Source organism: Manihot esculenta, chromosome 3 (assembly GCF_001659605.2).
Source record: "Manihot esculenta cultivar AM560-2 chromosome 3, M.esculenta_v8, whole genome shotgun sequence".
Taxonomy (NCBI): domain Eukaryota; kingdom Viridiplantae; phylum Streptophyta; class Magnoliopsida; order Malpighiales; family Euphorbiaceae; genus Manihot; species Manihot esculenta.
In genome coordinates this window covers 5,657,202-5,677,557 of record NC_035163.2, presented here as the reverse complement: position 1 = coordinate 5,677,557, position 20,356 = coordinate 5,657,202, and the positions used below count along the sequence as shown (strand labels likewise).

At 32.3% G+C, this 20,356-nt stretch overlaps 1 protein-coding gene across 2 annotated transcripts; it reads right to left on the bottom strand.

Annotated features, from left to right (window-relative positions):
- Window positions 1-3,110: 3,110 nt before the first annotated feature.
- LOC110610293 (RNA polymerase sigma factor sigC) lies at window positions 3,111-6,410 on the bottom strand. Of its 2 annotated transcripts, none has more exons than XM_021750153.2 (7): window positions 6,155-6,410; window positions 5,801-5,962; window positions 5,200-5,712; window positions 4,879-5,109; window positions 4,171-4,311; window positions 3,882-4,082; window positions 3,111-3,775 (listed from the first exon to the last, which is right to left on the bottom strand). In XM_021750153.2, exons 1-7 carry the CDS (start codon window positions 6,242-6,244, stop codon window positions 3,494-3,496), a joined length of 1,620 nt encoding a protein of 539 aa, XP_021605845.1. In that variant the 5' UTR covers window positions 6,245-6,410; the 3' UTR covers window positions 3,111-3,493. The 2 variants fall into 2 exon arrangements, with proteins under 2 accessions (XP_021605845.1, XP_021605843.1); XM_021750151.2 differs by having other exon boundaries at window positions 5,801-5,961; window positions 6,151-6,409.
- Between the last annotated feature and the right edge of the window lie 13,946 nt (window positions 6,411-20,356).

Here is a 20,356-nt window from a genome sequence, read left to right as displayed (position 1 = left end):
AGCAAGCTCATTTGCAATAGCCCTCATCTCATTGAGAAAAACAGCAATCGGTTTGGTTCCCTTAGAGTTCTGTGCTAATTTAGTTTTTAAGGACAAAATTATAGAACGAGAAACATTAGCAAAACTCTGGTGAAGCCGATCCCATGCTTCTTTGGCAGTATTGGCTGAAGAAATCAAGGGTTGAATAGTATCGGAACAACTTCCTAAAAGAGCACTGATCAAGATTTGATCTTGTCGAAACCATAAGGCGAAAGCTGGGTTGGCTGTTTTGTCTTTTTCAGAAAGAAATTGTGATGGTGCAACCCGTGAACCATCAATAAAATCAAGTAAATCAAGACCAATTAAGGTTGATTGGATCTGTTTTCTCCAAACAGGAAAATTCTCCTGAGTAAGTTTAATTGGAAAATGCGTTGGAGCATTTAATTGAATAACAGTATTAGATGACGAAGCTATTAATTAAAAGAAAATTGGATCAGAAAACTCGTGAGAGCAGATTGCGGCTCTGATACCATATAGACAAAAGGGTTTTTTGTTATATTTACTGAACGTATTACAGAAGCTTATATAATACAAGTCTACAACTAACTAAATACAAGATAAGTATACAGCTATAACTCAAGTTACAAATAGATAAAACTGTTATAGTTAGTCTTTATCCTTAATAATTACCACTTATAATCACATCATCTACATAGATAAGTAGAATAGTGAATGTATCATTTTTCATCCCGCGTGAAAAGACAATTATTATGTACTGACCGAACAAAGCCCAAAGATTGGATAAAAGATGTGAACTCCACGTTCCATTTCCGAGAAGCCTGCCTTAAACCATAAAGTGATCGTTTTAATAAGCAAACTTGTCCTGGACTAGCTTTAGAATAACCTGCAGGAGGCTGCATATACACTTCTTCTTCCATGAAACCATATAAAAAGGCATTATTAATGTCAATTTGAAAGATAGACCAGTTTTCAGAAGTAGCTAAGGTAATAAAAATTAGAATGGTAACGATTTTAGCTATAAGAGAAAATTTTATGACAATCCACATCTATTCGAATAGTAACGATTTTAGCTAAGGCAATCCACATCCACATGCTTCTTGTCATAAAATATCTCATATACTTGTACCTTATGTCCTTATGCTAGATTAGGACACTCCAATTGTTCTAGTAAAAATTCAGTCTTGATTCCATCCTCGGTAATTGATTCCGTTTAATTGAACAGAGATGAGAAGTATCGCCAGAATATCTGAGTTTTGCAGCGTCAAGGCATCTTTGACAATTGTCTTGGAGATCATTGGAGCCGAATTGCTTAGTACCCTAACAGAGCTACTTTTTGCCGTTTCTTTGTCTCAAGGAAATGTTTCTGGACGGGAAAGGGTTTCTTGTCTCAAGGAATGTTTCTAGACGGAAGAAGAGAGAGGTTTTAAGGAAATATTTCTGGATGGGAGAGGGTTCCTTGACGGGAGAGGGTTTCTTATCTCAAGGAATGTTTCTAGATGAGAGAGGGTTTCTTATCTTAAAGAATGTTTATGGACGGGAGAAGGAGAGAGGTTAGGTAAATATTGGCTCTGATACCCTCTTAGTTTAATGAGAGTATTTAGACATGTATTTTGTATTGTATACTCTAAAGTAAATTTTCAGTATATATACTACCTATATATAGGCAGTTTAGATCTATAAACCACTAACTAGAAAATACTAGAACCTACGAGAATACTATATACTAAAAATATTATACTAACTTCTAAAATATTGTACTAGCTCTATACTAACATTAAATTCTTAACAATTAAAACAATTTATAATTCAGTTTTTGTCATCAAAATTAAAGTTAATTTATTTATAAATCTACTAAAAATAATTAAAATGCTATCTACGATATATTTTCATCTAAAACAATAAAATAAATCCGGTTTAATTAGATATGCATATTAGTATTCTTTATTTCATTTTATTCTAATATTATTATAAATTTAACTACAAATATTTTAATATTTATAAATAAATATCTATAATTTTTTAAGTTGATCTTAAATAATATACTTATTTACAAATAAGTTTTTTTATAAATTATTTTATTTATTTACAAATAAGTACCTACAATTTTATAAGTTAGATTCTAAACAATATACTTCTTTGTAAATAAATCTTTATATTTTACAAATTAACTCTGAATGGTCATTGAGACTTAAATGACTAATTATTTGTATTTATAATTAATATCACATTCATAATGATGAGATCGAAAGCGATTAAATGACATATAAATTGGATTGAATTAATTTGCAATTGCAAACTAAATAAATAGTCTTCATATGAATCGATTTGGATTTACATTTAATAAAAATCAATTAAATGAGCCGATTTATATTTAAATTTGATATAAACCAATTAGATGAGGCCAGTTTGAATCTAAATTTGATATAAACCAACCACTAAATGGTGGTTCTATTATTTGGAAAATAAAAGTCTAATTTAGGCAATATGATATTTTAATTTTATTATTATTTATAATATTTAAAAAACATGATTATCATAATATTTTAAATATGATAATGAGCGATGAATTAATTTTATATTATAATTTTTTATTAACATTATTGTGATAAATGTTATATGAAATAAAAAAAATCAGTAACATGTATGGAAAAAATTATGAATACGATATTTTATAATTAAAAAATGTTCGATATCCAAGTTTTTTTTTTTTTTTTTTTATATCCAAATGAAAATCCATTCAAACCAAATATCCTGCTTGGATTGGTTATGCTAAATATTCAGCCATACTAGAATCATTTTCAATTGGATTGGTTTGAAAATAAATTTTCTCCAAAACAAATCCATGTTATAAAATCAAATCGAAGACGCCGGTTCTGAGTTAGTTCAGTGGATAAAAGCATATCACTCATATGAGAGAGACCCAGATTCGAGGCTTGTATCCCATTTCTCTATTAAAAAAAAAAATCAATGGAAGATGATTATCTATGAGTCTAGATATGCATGTCAGGTTGTCAACTTTGCTATCAAACAGCTTATTATTTAATAATATATAAGTTTAAATAATGTGATTTGAGATTTTGTACATATACACTTCTCAAATGATAGCATATAACAATCCAATGCTTATGTATATCTCCACAAGAATTGTACAATCAAAATCCTGACCCCATGCAAGAGATCATAGAACCATGAACAATGTAAACTCAGTTTATACCAAAAACAATATAATAATATATCTGTAAGTTGGATGTGATGTAAGAATGAAGCCTATATGCCTTACTGTTATAGAACCTAAATTGGTGTACTGTCCATGTAAATTACCCCATTTCAAGGCACATAAGAATGACAATGACAAGTCCACTAAAAACAAAGGCAACCACCTTTGTTGGTGGTGTATTTTCCATCTCTTGAAGACTGCAATGATAGATGACAAAAATCCCCAGATTTAACCTCAAAACCAGGTATGAATATGACAGGAGAATCTAGGATGAAACTATGGATTCATATAATGTCTTAAGTTTCTGCAGATTTCTTCATTCCTAAGTCTTGTTATAACTTTCTTCTCTAACCTCCTTACCCACTCCTTGCTCACATGAAAAAGCTTCCCAATCTCCTCAAGTGATTTGGGTTGATAATCCTTGAGACCATATCTAAGAATTAATACTTGCCTCTCTCTTGATTCCATGCCTCTTAAAAGATTATGTATGTCTTTTATCATGTGTTGCCTCATGACAACTTCTTCAGGTCTCTGTATCGACGTATCAGACATAAATTCCTGCACCAGGGTTCCAACGACATTGTACAATCAATCAATCAAAAGCTTCAACTCAATCATTTAAAGGAAACATAGGGGATAGGTTAAACAAAGAATTAAAGCATACCAAATATTTTGCATTGAGACTATCTCCGACTTTTTGATCGATTGAACCCACAACCCTAAGGCATTTGCTTGCTGATTCAATTTTAGCCAAAGAAAGACCCGTGAACTTGGCAATTTCAGTGTCATCGGCGTATTTCCCATAGCGGGTGTTAAGGGCTTTTCGAGCTTTTTGTATCTGGTTTATTGCTTGGCTTAGTGTGCACTAACAAGAGAATGCATAAGAATTTAGCAGATGAAACTCCAGATCTTATTTATATGAGTTTATCTCTCAAACACAGGAAGGAACATACAGGAATTTGAATCCCTCTAGCATGCCGAGTGACAATCTTTGACATTGATTTTCGTATCCAGTACTGTACATAAGTTGAGAATCTGTACCCCCTTGTGTGATCAAATCTTTCTGCACCTTGCAAGACGCCCACAGTTCCAGCCTGAAACATTGGAAATGAAGCTGCCATTTAGTTGAGAGCAAAACTAAAAATATAAGATAAATGTATGCAAGACATATCCTCTGAAGAACTGTACTTCTTCTTCCTCCACTTATTTTTGTCACTCAATGGAAAATCCATGCAGAAAAAGCTTCACCTGGAGAATTTTCGACTTTGAAATGATAATTGGAAAAGGATATCCTACTTATACTGACTGCTTCTCAATTGAATTGAAATTGGGAAATATTTACATTCCTAAATAAATGGCAGATTTTTATTTGCTAACCAAACTACCATATGGACATCAAGAAGTGTCATCCTTAATCCTTATCATGGCCAGGAAATCAGAAGATAAAAGACATTAGATGCACGCTGTCACCAAACTTGACTTCTGTAATAATAACAATCTAAACATAACTACAAAGCTATAGACAGTAAATCAGCTGGATTTGGGAGCAAACACTTAGTTAGGGTGTCTGTTAATCAGCATCCAATGAAAAGATATTTATTTCTTAATGAAAAATGGAGGTTTTGTTTAAACAAACATATAAATTGATACAGTTAACTTGCCTGAAGTAAATCTTCCAAGGCTATCCCCATACCCCTGTAATTTCTGGCAAAGTATAGAACTAATGGGCGAGTGCTCCTGATGAGCTCATCTCTGCAATGCCAACCAAAACGCAACCGCTGCTGCAGCTCCTTCATGTCAAGTCCAGCTGCTTCAGCCCAGCAACTCCAGCTGACAACTCGCCCAGCTTCCTCTTCCAAAGTTGTTCTGATCTTCTCCAACTCTGCAACCATCTGTAAAAAGCATAGGATAAAATTAACAAAGATCACCTTTCAAGCAACAAAAGAAAACAACACTTTTATCTTATAGAAGTTTATAATAACCTTAACTCCCCTGGACATTTCTGCTTCATTTCTAGCAATCACCAATCTTCTACTCTGTGAATTTGAAGCTTTTTTGGCAGAAGAATAAGTAGGCTTTCCAGGACCACTTTGAATGGATTTTGAAGGCAATGACAAAGAAGCAACTAGATTAGTTTTCGAAGAAGCTCTTTTTCTTCTAGATTTTCTTTCTTCCTTTTTTGCAGAACGGACAATAACTTCATTTACATGATTATTTGATATGCCATTGATTTCACACTCTCCAACAGTTTCAGTAGGAACATCAGAAAAGGTCCTCCTTAGGCATGTATTGAATAATTTTAGAGCTCCAAGCCTTCCTAAATGCATTAGAATATCTCTTTCCAACTTCAACACATCAGAATCAGCAAATGACTCCTCTAAGATGTTAAGATTCTCCAATAACAAACTAAACCTTGAATGCCTGTCTTTTGAGCTTGAAGTTGAAGGTGGAACCAAAATGTCAATTGTGTTATGAGATCCCTTGCCAAAAATCATCTGAAATATTACAAATAACATTTGATGTCAAGCAGCAGACAACAATAATTAAATGTAATAAAGAGCTAATACAAAACCAATAACAAACCTTAGATCCTTCCACTTGGGTATGTTCATTCTCTAAGATTTGCAGTCCAGGTGAACATGCAAATGCCTTGAGAGGATCTCTATACAAAATGTCACCCTCTTCAGAAATAACAGACAGAAAAGATAACCTCGTCAGGTTGAAAGAACCCTCCCTGCCTTTAACTGAACCGTTCACGATCAAGAGCCATTAACGTTAAAATTAGAAAAGAGTAAGAAAACAGCAATGGGTCACAGTATTTTTAATGTAAATCACCAAAAATGAATTGGTAAACACGAAGCAGGCTACGACCCTTTTCTATGAATTCTCCATAAACGCATGTGAAACAAAAATCTGTAGAAAAAAGAACTCACCAGAAGAAGAAGGGAGCCTGGATGGGGAATTGGAGACAAACTGAGAGTGAACTGGGAAACCGCACTTGAGACTTGGCCTAAAACCGACACCCATATTGGTAATATTTTCCGGCAGAAAGAATGAAAAGACAGAGAGTCCATAAAGTGCTTAAAGGTTGATACTTGATAGCAAGAAAGAAATAGTGGCATTGAATTGATTGTCACCTCTCCACCACCGGTTCTTAATCTTCAAAATGCGTCACCAAAGCCTTCAAGCGATCTAAAAGCGTCCAAAAGCACAAAGCTTGACGTTCACCACCTTGAAAATATCTGATTAATGGGCTTGAATTGATGGGCCATGTCCTCTTTTCGCAACAGAAACCTTCGTGTAATGGATTAAACATAGGCCTATAATTCTGGTCCAAATTCTACGGCCAACTTCCTCTAACCACCGGAATCTCCCAACACTCTACCCAAATCCGATTAAAATATTTAATATCTGAACTTGTTCTATTAACAAAATAATATCTGAACTGATTTAATTTTATATATTTTAATTAATAATTTATAAAAAAATATATTAATAATTTTCATTGTAAATAATTAATATTTCTAAAAAAATATTTAACTTCTAATTTTCAAATGGAAATATATTAAAAATTTAAAAATATTATTATAAAATATATATTTAAATTAATTATTTATATTAATTGATTAAATAAAATATACATTTATATAAAATTCAATTTCATATTTTATATTGATCTTATATTTTACAAATTTATATTTATGTTTATTTTAATTTTTGATTTTTCTAAGCATAATATAGTATTTAAAATGCAAAAAATCTTATTTTTACCCCTATACTTTAAGGAAAGATTTATATAATGCCAAAATTAAATTTTTTTATCCAATTAGCCCAAATCTTATGATTTAAGTTTAAAAAATCAACCTTTTCCAAAAAAATATTAATAATTCCTCTAATATTTTGTTAATAGAATATTTATTTCAATATTTTTAAACATTAAAAATTATTTTAAATTTTAATGAAAGAACACCATCGACACTATCTAGAGAACACCAACTAATAGGGAGAGTATATATATATTTAAATTATTTATACATATAAATTTGAGTTAGGAATATTTAATCATAATATATAATATATTATTATAACTTTATTATAAAAAATTATTGATGTAAAATAAAAATTAAAAAATATCATTAATAGAAAATGAAATTAAAAAAACGATATAGGACAAAGTTGTGTAGAGAGATGAACCTATAAATAGGGATGGCTCCCCTCTCCTTCCACATTTCATTGGCACGTGCCTCCAGCAATACTATGGGACCCAATAGTTTTTATTTTAAGATTTTATTGATTTTTATTTTAAATTGAATTATATTATATTTGCATTTATTTTTTATAATATAATTATTAATGTCAAGCCTGTATATGAACCGAGCTAGATGATATAAGCAAGCTTAATTTAAGATGAGTTTAACTTAATTTTCGTTGATCTTATTTTTTCACACTAAAAAAAATAATTTTTTTATTAATTTTTTAATTATATAAATTTTTAGATATTAAATTTTATTAAATAATATTTTAAAAAAATATTTTAAAAATAAAATAAAATAAAATAGAATTTAATTTTATAGGTAATTTATATTTAAAATTTAAATTTAAAATCTTTAATTAAAAGATAAGAGATCAGACGTTATTCCATTTCACCCTTTAATAATATATTAATATTTTATGATGGGCTGAGATCCAATTTGAAAAACAATGGTCGGGCATGAAAGAAGTGTATTAAACAAATTTAAATTAACCCAGTTGGGTTACCTTTTAAAAAGAAAGCTTAACACGATTAAGCATAAACAACGCGTGGATGCTCACACCTGTCCTATCATGAGACAATCAATAGAAAAGACCAAATTGTGGAGTCATTAATCGGTAGATTAGTTCCTTTTAAAGATAATGTAATTTACAGGATAAGTTGTATTTTTCTAATTAAATACAATATAATTTATTAATTTATGATGCTTTTAACTACATTAAATTTATTATTTATTTTTTTTAAAACAAATCTACTAATTCTATTAATAAAATTTTATTAAATAAAAAGGATATTATTTTAAATAGAGAGATAATTATACCTAATAGATTTTCTAATCAAAGTATGAGCAGTTAGAGTAGCATTAAGACGAATCCATCTAATAGAAATATTGTAGGGTCTAACAAAGATTTACAATCATTCAAAATCAAATTCCTGTATAGGATAATTTGACAAAAATACTACTTAAGTGCCTGTTTAAATCCCTACATAAGATAATTTGACAAAGATGCTCCTCCTTCTTTTTCATCTCTCGAGCATAAATCATTAAAGTCTCCCAAACAAAGTCACGGAAGAGAGTTTCTACGAGATATAGCTCGAATAAGGTTCCAAGACTGACGTCGTCGTTGCGATTCCGAAAACCCATAATAATTCCAAAACAACCGAATCAATAAAATTTAAAGAAAATCCAACCACAAAAACAGACACATGACTCTTCCACATTAATGAAAGGCCTTCTCCCAATCTTTGTCTATTAACTGAGAAGTAACCATCAAAATATAAAAAACTACAAAAAAATTCCATACAAGAACTAAGAGCTTTTGTTTCCATAAAACATAAAATGTCTGGCTTATAACTAGTAACTAAATCCTTCAATGCATTAACTGTCCGAGGATTATCGAGTCCTCGGCAGTTTCAACTCAGGACGATCATTGCTTTCGGTTATCCCGACCTTTGACGGGATGAGCCGTTTCACTGTTGCCTGTCAAATTAACATTTACAGGGATGTTGTTAGAGACATCCTGTTGAGAGGAAGGAAAACATGTAACAATTTTATGTTTAGTATTTCTTGGCCTTTTCTTAGCATCATCATTTTTTCGGGCTGCAATCTCCTCATCAAACTTATCAGAACTACTTTGGCCCACAGAATTCTTGTTCATGTCCATAATATGGTCCTCAGTCTCCTTATTTATAATGGGTTGGCTTTTGCCAAATAAGGAGAATTGCCTATTATGTGCTGTCAAATTAGTATTTTCAAAATTGCTAGTTGATGCCAATCTTGCCACAAATCCTGACGGAGTAGAATTGCCGGAATCACGCAGCCACAAGCTTGTCGGTCTCTAGTTCCGACGAACAGGTGCTCTGAGGAACTCACCCAACCAAACTTGATATCTTCTTTCTTCAACCTCAGTCGCAAGTCACAGAAAGTCTCTACATGACCCAGTTTTCCACATAGATAGCAAAAAATAGTCAGCTTTTCGTATTGAAACTTCACAGTAAACATAGTACCATCATCTCCAACAAACTTCTTCCGTCGTTTCAATGGTTGCCGAATGTCCAAACAAACTTTAACTCTCATAGGGCCCGGCGACATAGCTGAAGCATTTTTCATATCATACTCTTTATAGTGGCCAACAAAATCCCCGACCGATTTAGCCAACGTCTTGTTATAATAACCAGAAGGGAGGTCTTTAATCAGAACCCAAAAATCAGAATAAGTTAGAGGGATATGGAGAGGATTTTCATTACTTTGTATCTCCTTTCAAACAAGTAGGAATCAATTGTACAACCAAGAGCCCCATTTCTTATATTTTCAAAATTAACATTATTAAAAAATCGAAATAGATATCTTTTTGCCTCTAATTCCCTAATAGATACCTCTTCTAAAAAATGTCATAAATCTGCTAAAAAGGTCTGCATATTCTGAAAATTGATTGGATTATATGTGAGAAACATCCCCACCATACAAAAATCATAAGTGACGATCGGAATATTTCTGAAACTCTTAATAGGGACAACAACATCTTCTTCTTCATCGATAGTCAATTGATGCAGATCGTCTTTTATAGGGAAGGGGAAAGAAAAAGTTAGGTTTAAGGAGGATGAAAAGACGAGAGTATTGAGTCACAAAGGAACCACAGAGGAAAACTTGCGTCGAAAGTTATAGTTAAAATTATATAATTTATTATTTGTTATAGTTTAAAAATAAATTTATTTACTAAAAAATTATTTATATAAAATTAACATATGTATTCCTTATTTTTAAAACTTAACATTTTAATTTCTATAATTTAATTTCATTAAACTAGATGTCTTTTTTTTTTTCACAAAGGCATAAAGTTAAAATATAATGATTAAATTATTTACTTTTAAAAAAGTTAAAGAGATATAAGTATTAATTTTGATATAACTTAAAAATTAAATAAATTTATATATTTAAAAGTATTTTAATTATTTTAAAGATAATTAATAAAAAATTAAATAAAAAGACCTACAATTTGATGGAGTCAAAATATAAAAAATAAATTATTTAATTCTAAAAATAAAACTAAATATATATTAATTTTTATATATAATGTAGTTTGGAAAGAGTTATGTTCTAATAGATTAGACCTGTAAGAAAGACGCTCGAGACGCTCGAGTCAGAACAATATATTGCAAGATAAAGCGAATGCTAATAATTGTTTAAAATTTGCATAGTGTGAGAGAATAATATATATTTATTTCTATAATATTTTTCCTTTTATATTATAAAAATATAGAGATAAATATAAATTATAATAATATAGAGATAAATATAAAATTTTCTAATAATTCAGAAATGATGTGTGCAGCCGCTTAATAAAGGATGTCATCAACTAGTAGGTAAGTAGTCCCGCGATTACAAGCATAATAAAAATACAATGAATTGTAACTAATAATGGTTAAGGTGTCTACACTCCGAGGCTTAGTCTGGTGGAAAGTGCATCCTTGTAGTCTTGTGAGGTCAAAGATTCGACTCCCCCCACCCCCTATTTCAAAAAAAAAAAAAAAATGGTTAACTGCATTATTTACTTGTTAAATTATTGCCACGTGAATTTATATTGTAATGATAACTTATAATTTATTTTAAATGATTATTATATATTATTAAGAGTGTAAAGTAATTTTTTATTTTAAAAAATAAAATGTAAACCTCTCACTTTCTATAGTCCTTAATAAGTGAAGAATTTTGAACAAGAAGTGTTGCAAGTCGAAGAAGCTTTCTTGTAAAACAAGAAATATGAGCTTGTTAATTTGGGAATTATAAATAATTAAAGAATTCAGGGTGTTGGGGGGACAAATGGTAAGCACAAGATCTTAAAGAATGGGCGGAGGAACCGGTAATTGAACTAACTCCTTCATATATTCCAATTCCAACGTCAATATCTTGGCTAATGTTTCATTAATAGGACAACCTAACACTATGCTTTAGGCTTTAGCTACTTATCTGATTTATGGACGGACATCCTCTTCATTTCCCATTACATTTAATCCAACTTGTTTGGCTTATTTCTTAACTACATTCTATTCCCACATAAGTTTGGGTTCCTTTCTATCACAATCCCAAACTAATCCTCCATCATAATAATCCGATCCCAGAGCGTAAGCAAATAATAATAATAATAATAATAATAATAATAATAATTATTATTATTATTATTACTATTATTATTGTATTTTAATGTGATTGTTAGTAATAATGTGAGATTTTATAGTGCACATTATTATTAAATAAGTTTAGCATTTAGCGATCGACACATGAGAGACATACTATTTAATAAAAGGAAATTAAATTGATATTTAATATAGACTTTTGAAACTAACTTTATAATTTTATCTTATGATCTTTGGCGTGTCTTTAATGGTATATAATAAATAATTTTAAATTTTATAAAAAATTTAGATCGAATTTAATTGATAAAAAATAATTTAATTTTTTCATACGATGTTCATTAAATGTCATAATAATTTTTTTAAAAAAATTTTTTTAAAATGGATAACTTTTAAAAATACAATAAGAGCTACAAATTTATACCAAAGTTCGATTAGAAAGTTAATTTTATATTTTACATATTTTTATTTTTTTTTATATTTTTCCATATTAGAATTTCATTATTATAAATGGTTTTTTTTTACCATTTGTAACATTTTTAATTTTTAAAAATTTAATAAAAAATTTTAATTTTTAATTTTTTTAAATTTTATTTTAATCAGACGATATTAATTAAAATTCTTGACGAAATATAAATAATTTTATTTTATTTAAGTTTTATGTGGTGAAATATTAGCAGAATGAGTATTCTGTCGGTTTAATTTAATTGAACCAAATCGAATAAAATTAAAAAATTAAAATTTAAGCATATATAAAAATCAAATCAAACTAGAAAAAAAATAATATAAAGTGAACTAGTAAAATTTAATTCAATTTAATTTAATCGGTCTGATTTTTAATAAATCTTTTATTTGTATACATTATTTTTAATATTTTAAAATTTTATTAAAGTATTTTCAATATTGATAGAATCTGATCTCTTTATTTATTAAAACTATATAGTATTGTTAACTAATGATTCAAATTCATCAAATATTTTATAACCAAATCTAAATTAAATTAAAATAATTATTTTTTTAAATTAAAATTAATTTAATTTAATCAATTATTTTAATTTAAATTTTAAATATTAGAATATCAATGGCATTTATATTCACAGTTGATTGATATCTACTTATGTCACTTATAAATACATACCATAGCTAATTATTAGACTTACACCATGATAAAACTTTAGTCGAAAAAACTTGTTACTGCAAAATTAAATATTACGTAATTTATATTTTCTTCAGACATTATTACAATATTTTTGCACATTTTTGCAATGCTGTAATGCAATTTTGATGATGATAATAATAACAATTAAATAATAAAAAAATTACTATTTAATTTCTTTAATTTTATGAAATTAACTGCTGTATTTTTTCCATTTTCAAGTAATTTGCTTAATTCACTTTCAGCTGATTTAATTATTTTTTATTATTTTAATTTGATTTGGATTGCTTTGATCTTAAATTGTTTTGATTTTTGTATTTTAAGTTTTTGGTGTTTTTCTGTAATTTTTTTTTATATTTATGTATTTTTGGGTCTTGAGATGTAAATTTATTATATGATAAAAAATAAATAAATAATTATTACTTTAATTAAAATTTAATTCAGTTGCATAAATGCATATTTATTTTTCTCAACAAATTTTAATAATCTCTTTAAAAAAAAAAAACAAAATTTACCAACCCAACGACTTCTATCGAGCGAGTCGCGGCTGGCTCACATCGAAGGCAGTCCCACCGACTCACCGAGGACCACACAGTATTAAATCCTTGTGGATAATCTCGAAGCATTTAAATAAAAAATAATAATAAATTGAGATAATATAAGAACTAAGAAAAGAAGAAACAGTAAAAATAAAGTTAAAGCAAAGTCAGCATCAGAAAGATCTCGAGAGCAAAAAAAAGGTGAGGAACCATATCCATAGCCACGTGTACCCACTGCTTCCTCCTTGATTGAGTGTCAGTAAGGAAACAGCCACCTCAACTTTCCCACCTACCACGTGTACAAATCCTTTTGACTGGAACCAAAATATTTTATCAATCTAATCACTAATAATTAAAAAAAAATTATTCCCATTTAAAAAAAATTAAATTATAATTATTAGAAAGTATTTAAAAAAGTTAAATAACATGCAGTGCCATATTTTTTTAAAAGTATTTATATATTATAAGAATGATTTACTAAAAATAAATATTTCTCGGTAGAAATAATAATATATATTTGAAGAAATCCCAATTATGTTATTTTTTAAAATATTTTAGATAAAATAAGTATTATTAATTCAAAATTATAATAAATAAAATTTTAAAAATAAATATATATATATATATATATATATATATTTATAAAATTTGAGTTTTTATGGAAAAAAAACTTTTTTATATGTTATTTTACTTTACTTTTATTCTAAACAAAGCAATACAAGTGTGAAAATAATAATAATAATAATAATAATAATAATAATAATAATAATAATAATAATAATAATAATAATAATAAAGCACCTAGAACACTGAGTGAGTATGAAAAAAATTTCTTCCATCGTCCTGTGTCATAAACGCTTTTGAGTCATTGTACTCATGTTACACTTGGTCAGACCTTTATAAAATAAATATTAAAATTTGATAAGAGATTATTTTAATTTAACTCATGTTACAAGGTGTTAACTGATAAGCTGTTCAATGTGTCAGCTCTACGTTCAACTCTATTACGAAGCTGGCATTTAAAGAAGGGTTTTGGCTTTTGATAGATAGAGTCTAATTTGTTTCTTTCCCAGTTCTTCCTTGCGGAGGATAAAACACACATGCTAGATGGGGGTCCATGGTGCTTTGATGATCAGTTGGTGTTATTGTAAGCTATGCGTGAGGATGATGCCTTTTCTACAATTAAATTTACGAAGGTTTCTTTTCGGGCACGGGCATATGGTGTTCCATTTACTTGTTTCTCAATCAAAACTGCTGAATTCATTGCTAATATGTTAGGGAAGTTTGTTACTTTCGATGATTCGGATTGTTTAGGGTGGACTTCTGCCTTACGTTTCGAAGTGACTATTCCCTTAGCCCAACTGCTTCGTCGTGGTGTCTTGTTGAAACTGGATAATAAAACTGTGAAATGGATTTCAATAAAATATGAACGCCTTTTTCCTCGTTTCTGCTATAGTTGTGGCTGCATAAGTCATGTTTAGAAGGAGTGTTCAATTAGGGATGTTGTCACAACACCACAATATGGGGATTGTCTGCCTGTGTCCATGGAGAAGTCTTTTCAATTGAGAAACAAACTTGATAAGGATAATGGAGCCCAATTAGTGGCTGATCTCCTCAATAACTCGGTTGGTCCATCAATGGAGGGTTCTACAGCTTCGGGAACGCGTTTGGAAAGTGATGTTAATTCCTTTTTGCACAATTCAGGTACGTTGCATTAGATTCTGCATGCTCTTAATCCCAAAGGGACGGCTAGTCAGGATCATGCACTAGGGGATAGTGAACGTGACATTAATTCGTCTGTGATTGACACTCCTAGACAAAGGGATATTGTGGATATTGAAGGAAGCCCTACATCGTCTAAGAAGCGAGCTGGTTGGCGTTGTAAGCAATGGGTTGGGGGACAAGTTTTTGTGGAACCATTAGTTATAGTGTCTCCCAAATGGGATGTGGACTAGTTAATAGTTTCGGAATGCTTGGGATAGTCGGAGGTTGGTAAGAAGCAATGTTTATCCCATACTGCAGTATCGTTGACAGAGATAGCCACTGGTGCACCGTAAGGTAGCCTAGAGCAGAAAATTATAAGTTACAATTGTTAAGGATTAGGGAGTCCCTCAGCAGTTGGTCATAACGATTATGTTTGTCTTACACTCCCAACATTCTCTTCCTCATGGAGACACGTTCAAGTGAGGATTGAATAGCTTTTATTAAAGTTACTCTTGATTTTAAACATCTTTTTGTAGTTTGGAGTGTTAATGGTGGTGGGGAGTTGGCATGTTTTTGGGATGATACTCTTTCTTTGCAATTGTTATCTTTCTCGGCACAACATGTGTATTTCTCAATTACTCAAGGTGGTGGTTTAGCACCATGGCGATTCTCTAGTTTTTACAATTTTGCAAAGTGGAGGAATAAATACTGTTCTTGGCAGCTTCTTTGCTGACTTTGTTCAGCTTCCTCTCTTCCCTGGTTGGTGATGAGTGATTTTAATGAGATAATGGCTCATTAAGAGAAAGCGGGAGCTTCTAATAGGCTTGAAAATTTTATTGATGCTTTTTGAGAGGTGTTGTTGGAGGTTCGGTTTAGCAGATTTGGGTTTTTCAGGGTACCCTTACACTTGGGATAATGGCCGAAGGGGACAAGCTTTCATTGAGGAGCATTTAGACAAGGTTGTTGTTTCTTCTACATTGAAGGAATTGTTTCCACATGCCTCCCTTATGCATTTGTTGACTTCTAGTTCTAATCACTTGCCCATTCTACTGCATATGGATGGTCTGTCTCAGGTTCAATGCACACATAGACGATAATTTAGGTTTGGGGCGATGTGGACTCGAGATGCTGGCTGCCTGGATGTTATATGTTCTAGTTGGAAAGGAGGTGATTCTTCAACAATTGCCACTAAATGGAAGGAATGGGTACCTAACTCTAGCACAGGCCTGCAGGTATGGAGCCGAAATTCCTTTGGTAATTTACACTCTCAACGTCAGCTGATTTTTTCTGAGTTGAATAGATAAGGAGTTTCTATGGGTGTGCCCTAACTTTGTCGATAAGCATTGAAAGTTAAACTGGCTGAGACTGAATGCAGAGAGGAGATGATGTGGCGTCAACGGTCTAAGCAATTGTGGATAAAGGAAGGAGACCATAATACTCTATATTTCCATGTTGTAACTACGTCGCACATGAAGAATAATTATATTCAGTTGCTTACAGATTCCTCTAGTCAGGAAGAATAGGGTTGCGCTTTACATGCCCACGTTATTCAGTTCTATTCACACTTGTTTTCCACAGAATCTGGTGGAGGGTTTAATGATAATTTGAATTTTGATTCTAGTAAGGTTAATCCAGCTATGAATGGTCAATTACTATATCCCTATTCCGCTGATGAGATTTTGCTAGCAGTTAAACAGATGCATCCTATCAAAGCCCTAGGTCTTGATGGCTTACCTCTATTGTTCTTTCAGAAATATTGTGGGGTTGTTGGTGATGAAATTGTGTCATTGGTTCAGCATGTTCTCCATGGGGGTGGGATCCCAACTGGCTTAAACAATATCCATATTTGTTTGATTTCGAAAGTGAAACAACCCACACTCATATCTGATTTTCAACTGATTAGTTTATGCAATGTAATTATGAAAATTATTACAGAGATTATTGCTAACCGATTGAAGGTTATTATTGGGGATGTGGTGGATTCCTCTCAGTCAGCGTTTGTACCTGGTCGTTTAATCACGGATAATGTGTTGGTGGCATTTGAATTGTTTCACTATATGAGAAATAGATGCCCATCTAGTCGTTCTTTAATGTCTCTAAAACTTGATATGACAAAGGCGTATGACCGAGTTGAATGGTCATTTTTGGAGAACATGTTATTGAAATTAGGTGTAATACCCGGCTAGACTCCGGTATCGGAATTCCTACCGTCCGGTGGAATCTCGGATGTCGGAAAACTCTAGAAGAGTAAAACCATGTTTTCCTAAAATATTTTAATGTATTTTATGGTTTTAAGCAAGAAAGGAAATTGAGTTTTGAATGAAAAAGACCAAGGAGGCATTTCCAGGTTCAGCCGCCGAACCTCAACTTCGGCCGCCGAACATTGGATAGTTTAGGGGGGCAAGTTAGGCTTTCGAAAGTTTCAAAGGTTCGGCCGCTGAACCTCATGTTTGGCCGCCGAACTTGCATGAGTTTTGGAGGCACTTTAGGCTGCCGAAAGGTGGTCTGGCAGCCCCTATAAAAGGACTCCATAGCCGAAACGGGCGAGTTTTCTCCCCATTTTTGGCCACGGTGAGTCCATGCTCTCCCATGGTTGATCTTTGATGTTTTTCCTTCGATCTTTCATGTTTTAACAAGTTTTATGTTGATTTGAAGATATTTGAATAAAAAGAGCAAGTTTTGAAGCTTGGAGACCAAAGAGTTGATTTCTCCCCATCTCCGAGCTAGGATCATCTCTCCTCTCGTTCTTCAAGAGGTAAGAGTAGATCCATAGTTCATTTCATGTTTTAAGCAAGTTTTATGAAGTTTCTTGGGGTAAAAATGCATGTGTAGGTTTATGTTGAGTTTTTGGTTAAATGTGTGTTTATGAGTAATGTATGTTGGTTATGTATGTTTGATGTGTTGTAGTTGGGGTTTAGGATAGTTTGAAGCCCCTAGGAGCTTATATGCTTGAGTATGCATGTTGTAGAATAGGTAAATGCATGTTGAATGAGTTGGGAGGCTTTTGTGCATGTTGGAGCTGAGTTTCTGCCCTTTGGGAAGAACTCAGGTTCAGCAGTCGAAGGCTCTTTCGGCCGCCGAACCTGCCTATGGTAGCATGTATCGGCTGCCGAATCCTGCCCCCGAAAGAGGACTTTTGGCTCTGGAAGGGAGTTTCGGCCGCCGAAGGTGCTGCCGAACATGCATGAGTTTCGTCTCTGGAGGGAACCTTCGGTCGCCGAAAGTGCCGCCGAAGGTGCATGACTTTCGGCTCTAGAGGGACTTTCGGCCGCCGAACCTGCCGCCGAAAGTGCCCTGTTCAGCCTTCCTTTGTATGATTTATGTGATTGTTTTAAGGTGTTTTAGGGGGTTTTTGGGGAGTATTTTAGAGTCATGTTCTTGGATGTTTGGTCCCTCACTTGAGTCCACCTGTGTAGGTTCGGACCCGAGGAACCGAGGACCTCAGCAGTGAGATAGCTGCTTCGGAGTCATTAGAGCTTCAGCCAGAGGTGAGTGGAATAACTCTTTATGTTTTAAAGCAAATAAATAAATTTTGAGCATGATACATGCATCACGTATGCCATGAGATATACTAGGTTGTTTGCATTAGAATTCACGAATATGTTGCATTGCATAACTTGATGATGATGTGGATGGATGTTGAATGATCCTTTAGTCCTCGTATGTTATGGTATGATGATGATACGGTACGGAAGACCAGTGATGCCCATTCTACGCCCCTGGCACTATGTTAAGAGAAAGACCAGTGAGACCCATTCTACGCCCCTGGCACTATGACATTATGTTATGTTATGTTAAGAGAAAGACCAGTGAGGCCCATTCTACGCCCCTGGCACGATTGGACTATGTAGAGGACTATTGGTGACAAGTCCATCCTTGATGTGATTTGTTTGTGCTGTGTTGCATTTCATTAAAGCATGAAAGATAAATTGGATGTTTTACTATTCTGCTCACTGGGCTTTATAGCTCACCCCTCTCCCTTAACCCCCAGGTTTGCAGGTACAGGGTAGACCAGGAGGTCAGCATGAGTAGAGTTATATTATTGTAATAGCTAGATGTGGACATGAATATGATGTAATGTAAAAGTATAGTATAGAAATGTAATGTAATGTTGCTTATGGAAGTTTAGAGTTGTGCTTGACCATAGTATAATTGTTAATCCCCTTGTGGTACATGATCTTAAATGTTAAATGATGATTATTGTAAACCAAGCTTAATGTATGTTATGTTACCCCATTGGAGTATTTGATGAGGACTCCAGTGAGGGGTTTTATGTTATGATTTGTGCATGCACAGGTTAAGCTTGGTGAAGGAATGAATGAATGAAAGAATGATAGAATGAATGAATGAATGAATGAATGAGTGAATGAATGACCAATGAGAAAGTTTTAAGATTTTTATATAATTGTTGATCATGTATGGGATTAAACAGGTTTACAGGATGAATGTTTGGCTTGCTACGGGTCCCGGCGGCCTTAAGTCGACCTGGATCCTAGCGCTAGTAGCGGTCCGATTTTTGGGTCGTTACATTAGGCTTCTCGCCAGCTTGGGTGTCTTTGGTTATGACTTGTGTTCGATCAATTATGTATTTAGTGCTTATTAATGGGAATCTGGTCTGCCACAGTACTCCGTCACAAGGTATTCGACAAAGGGACCCCTTATCGCCTTATCTTTTCTTATTTTTCATAGAAGGCCTTACAAGTTTTTTAAATACAACAATCATGGAGAATCAGTTGCATGACATTCGCATTTGTAGAGGAGCACATTGTATTTCACATCTTTTGTTCGCAAATGATTGCATTTTATTTCTTCTAGCCACATTGGCTGAAGTTTCTGTTATCTCTGATATTCTACAATGGTATGAATTTCTTTCTGGACAAAAGGTTAATTTTCACAAATTCAAAGTAGTGTTTAGTGCTCATATGGATGATCCTTTAAAGTGTTCCTTAGCAATTACTTTAGGGGTGCGCATAGTGGATACCCATAAGGTGTATCTTGGTTTGCCTACGGTGATTGGAAAAAAAATAAAAATATGGTTTTCTCGACTTTGAAGGATAGATTATGGCAGCGGTTATAAGGTTGGAAAGAGCGGTTACTATCCGGACGGGAAAGAGAGCTGTTGATTAAGGTAGTTGTTCAGGCTATTCCTACCTACATTATGCAATGCTTTTTGTCACCGGTTGGGCCTTGTAATGAGCTACAGGCTATGATTAGTCAATTCTGATGGGTCAACATCATAATGAAAGAAAGATGTCCTATTGTTTCGGGCTCAATTGTGTTGACCAAAGTAGGAAGGTGCAATGAGTTTTCATGATTTTGAGGTCTTCAATAAGGTTTTATTGGCTAACCAAGGGTGG